The sequence below is a fragment of the Cynara cardunculus genome, unplaced genomic scaffold, assembly GCF_001531365.2.
Source record: "Cynara cardunculus var. scolymus isolate 2C unplaced genomic scaffold, CcrdV1 Un_Scaffold_4629, whole genome shotgun sequence".
NCBI classification, from domain to species: Eukaryota; Viridiplantae; Streptophyta; class Magnoliopsida; order Asterales; family Asteraceae; genus Cynara; species Cynara cardunculus.
The window spans coordinates 33189-37813 of record NW_020201989.1 but is presented as its reverse complement, the minus strand read 5'-3'; the positions used below and the strand labels follow the sequence as shown (position 1 = coordinate 37813).

At 43.5% G+C, this 4625-nt stretch overlaps 1 protein-coding gene across 1 annotated transcript; it reads right to left on the bottom strand.

The window, feature by feature from the left end:
* Positions 1-2118: 2118 nt before the first annotated feature.
* Positions 2119-3108, bottom strand: LOC112504109. Its single transcript, XM_025108066.1, has one exon. The coding sequence runs from the start codon at positions 3106-3108 to the stop codon at positions 2119-2121; it is 990 nt and encodes a 329-aa protein (XP_024963834.1).
* Positions 3109-4625: the final 1517 nt, after the last annotated feature.

The window sequence follows — 4625 nt, the reverse complement described above, 5'->3', positions numbered from 1 at the left end:
ATTGATCTAAGATTGCCAATCTTAGGTATCCAAATTCTATTTCCCAAATAGCGCACTCCATCGGATCCTATCAGAAATTTGGACTCTATGCCATGCAGGGTTTCATTCTTTAAGTTCTCCTCCATTAGAGCTTCTTTTTGATCTTATAGGATTTGAGCTTTCAGACTGGTATTTACCAAGATTTCCAAAGCTAGCCCACTTGTTGGCTTTATACCTTTTTTCCGGCTTAACGCATCCGTCACAACATTGGCTTTGCCCGGATGGTATTTGATCTCACAATCATAATCACTAACCAATTCAACCCATCTTCTTTGCCTCATATTCAACATTTTCTGGTCGAGGATGTGTTGAAGGCTTTTATGATCCGTGTAAATGGTGCACTTTGTGCCATAGAGATAGTGTCTCCATATCTTAAGTGCAAACACTACTGCTCCCAGCTCAAGGTCGTGCGTAGTGTAATTCTTTTCATGCACTTTCAGTTGTCTCGATGCATAGGAAATTACTTTATCCTTTTGCATCAATACACAACCTAAGCCCTGATGTGATGCATCACAAAAGACTACGAAGTTATCTGAACCCTCTGGTAGGGATAAGATAGGTGCATTACACAGCTTCTGTTTGAGAGTCTTGAAGGCCTCTTCTGGCTTCTTGCTCCAGATAAACTTCTTATCTTTTTGGGTTAAGGCTGTAAGCGGTAGTGCAATTTTTGAGAAATTTGCAATGAAACGCCTGTAGTAGCCTGCCAACCCAAGGAATTGACGAATCTCTGTAGGTGTTCTCGGGGCTTCCCAATTCTTAATAGCCTCAATTTTGGCAGGATCAACTTGAATTCCTCTTTCATTAACTACGTGACCTAGAAACTGAACTTCCCGTAACCAAAACTCACACTTAGAAAATTTGGCATCCAACTTTTCCTTTCGGAGTACTTCCAAAATTGCCCTCAAGTGTCTCTCATGGTCTTCCCGGCTTCCTGAATAAATTAATATGTCGTCTATAAAGACAATCACAAATTTATCCAAGTAGGGTCTACAGACTCTGTTCATGAGGTCCATGAAGACCGCTGGTGCATTGGTTAGCCCGAATGGCATAACCATGAATTCATAATGGCCATATCGGGTCCTAAAGGCAGTCTTGGGAATATCGTCTTCCCGAACCCTCACTTGGTGATATCCGGATCACAAATCAATCTTCGAAAAATAGGCTGCCCCTTGAAGTTGATCGAATAGATCGTCGATTCTAGGAAGAGGGTACCTATTCTTAATGGTTAACTTATTGAGCTCTCTATAATCAATGCACAATCGCATTGATCCGTCTTTCTTTTTGACGAATAGCACCGGTGCTCCCCATGGCGAATGGCTTGGCCTTATAAAACCTTTGTTTAGCAATTCCTGAAGTTGAGTCGACATTTCCTGCATTTCTRATGGTGCCAGACGGTATGGTGCCTTGGCCACTGGAGCAGCTCCAGGGATCAAGTCGATACCGAACTCTACTTGTCTTTGCGGAGGCAGACCTGGCAGATCTTTAGGGAAAACATCGGAAAATTCCCGAACTATGGGTAAATCCTCAATATTATTCTCCTTGATCCTTCCATCTATCACGTGGGCCAAGTATGCAGGGTAATTCTTCTTTAGGTACTTCCTCATCTTTATACAGGTTACCAACTTAATCGCTTGGTCCAACTTATCTCYCTGGACMACTGTTGGCTCCATTCCTTCTTGAGGAATTCGTATAAGCTTTTCTGAACAAATGATTTCGGCTTGGTTTTTGGACAGCCAATCCATGGCTACAATTACGTCGAAATTTCCTAGTTCGATCGGTATAAGGTCTATRCTAAAGTCCTTATTGGCTAAATTCAAGGTGCAGTTCAAAATTATATCCCTGACTTTGAATTTCTGACCATTGGCAAATTGAATGACAAGGGCTTCTTTCAACCTCTGGGGTCTTAAGTGAATTTTCTGACTAAAATTTAATGACACAAAGCTTCCGTCGGCGCCCGAATCAAATAAAACTGTTCAGAAGAAACGTACCTGACACTACATTGGGATCCTCTCTGGCTTCCCTGACTCCCAGCTCGAATGCTCTGCCCCGAGCCTGACTTTCTGCGTTTCTTGGATTGTTCTACCGAGTCTGATATACATTTGTCCCTGCTCTCCTTCTTGGGCAAACATTCCTCATGTGGTCTGGACTCCCACATTCTAAGCATAGTCTTTTCCGGCAATCCTTTGCCGCGTGACCCCCAAGATGGCACCTCCTGCAGATAATGAAATTCCCCCGATGCGGAACTTTGCATTTATCGCATTTAATCACATCGCCCTGTCCGGCTATCTGTGATTGAGCTCCAAAGTTTCTCGTTGTTCTCCTATTCCGGTCCTGTTTCCTTCCAAATTTTCGGTCTTCATAATCCTCTAYCTTTCTTTTCCCCTTGGCCAAACCTCCAGATCGCACCGCATTGTTTGTGAGTTTCGTGGCAATTTCCATAGCTCCTTGAAAAGTTTTTGGATTGGCAGAGGTTATGTTGCCTCTAATTTCTGGGGATAAACCCCAAATGTATCTTTCTATCCGAACCTCCTCTGGTGTCACAAGGTGTGGCACCAGGTTTGCCAATTCTTGAAACCTCGTTGTGTACGCAGATATATCATCTCCCTTCATCTCAAGGTTCCACAGCTCCATCTCCAATTTCTGGAGTTCACTTCTCGAACAGTATTCTTCTTTTAGCAACTTCTTAAACTCCTCCCATGAGAGCTGATTGGCTGCTTCTTGGCCTCTTTTTTGCACCAAGGTGTTCCACCATGTGAGCGCCCTTCCTTGTAAAAGGCATGCCGCATATTTTACCTTATTCCSTTCAGTGCAGTTGCTAATGTGCAACACGGATTCCATACTCTCGAGCCAAGTCAATAATTCTACCGCTCCTTTTGTTCCGTTAAATTCCTTAGGATTGCAAGCTCGGAAGGTTTTATAAGTACATTCCCGCGGTGGTCGAGACTCCAAGTTAGAAGGTTGGTTAGCATTCAAGCCAGCAGCCACTTGGCTGACTATGGTAGGVAGTGCARCAATAAGTTGCTCTGAAACAAGTTGTGCTAAATCGGRGTTTTCTCTTCTCGGCGGCATTTCTTTAAATCCTAAACARAATGGAATTCATAAGTTTGAGGATAACATAAAGTGGTAGCTTTCCACAAAATTTCAATGATGCTTAAATGTCTTACCCGCATGACAAAGGATAGGAAGATGACAAATAATCGATAGAAGACATAATCAATCGCATAGCCAATAGATATAATATAATTTCCTTCCAAAAGATATCATGCATTACTTTTTCGATAAAAGATACGAAACAAAGTTTCTAGTTTCCGATCAAAGAAGCAATCCATTCCAAATTCTTCCTAAACCAATATCCATCCAATAACTATCCCTAGCGCTAACATCATCACGCTGCAAACAAATAGCCACCTATATAACCTCCTAATCTCTCGTCTGGCGGCAGCATCAAGTTCTCCATTCCACTCTATGCSCTGGTGATGCGCTTCCACTATTTCAGATAAGTTGTTGAGGATGTTGTGGTGGTATCCAAGTCGAACCTGATGCATCTATGTGTCCTCCGCAATCCTTCTTATCCACTCTTTCGCCGATGGTTTCATCCCTTGCGAATAAGATGCCGGTATTCCAGTCACAATTCGGGTCATTCTGTTCCCGCCTTGGGGTCGAGATGACTCTCCAATGACCCTCTGAGAGTTCCCAAATGTCACCGTCTCTGGTACCGAGACATTCTTTCGAGGTGTGACTCTGGTTCTTGAACCTTGCTGGGCTCGCGACGGAACCTCAGGTGCTTGCTCCATTGGGGGTAGGCAGGACATTTGTGGTGCAACCGCAGTGCCCCTAGAGACCATGTCCTGGTCGTATGGGTCGACCTCTTCGCCAGGAGTTGGGATCCTTTGGGAGCGACCGACCACGTATCCAGAATCATCAACGGAGTATTCACTTGAGTTTGAAGACATCGTCGAAATCTGTGGCATGAACAATCTTGGTTACTAAGATGTATCCTCTAACAAAAACTTAGCGATTCAGAGGAGACTTGTAGACAGCACTTAAGTCTCAACAAACATACTAGGATCCTTAAACAACACCTCTGATCACTAAACCAGAGCCTCTGCTAAAAAGACCAGAGCCTCTGTTCACAGAGTGCCAGCCAGAGCTTCTGTGGCAATCTCAATACTTAGGTATGCTAAGGGTTCCTTCCAGCGACCCTCTGATCCTACCTCTTTTTCCAACTCGAGCTTCTGGTAGCGGGACCAGAACCTCTGTGGCAACCCCTATACTTTTCATTCAATTAACTCACGCATGGGTCCTCTGTTTCTTCTATTCGCTTATGGCAGAGCTTCTGATCATAAGACCAGAGCCTCTGCGGAAACAATGATAGCAAGAGTTGAGCATTCCAACTTCCATTGTTTCTGATCTTCTTGACCAGTGCCTCTAATCCTAGGAAACAGATATTCGCAAAAGTGGAACTAAGCTCAAGTTTTTCTTAATAGTGTCACAACTAGAGCATACTTCTAATGAGATCGATTAAGTTCTTTTTATGACACATAAATTAAGCACAAGTGATCAGCCTTTACTTAACCGATGTGTAA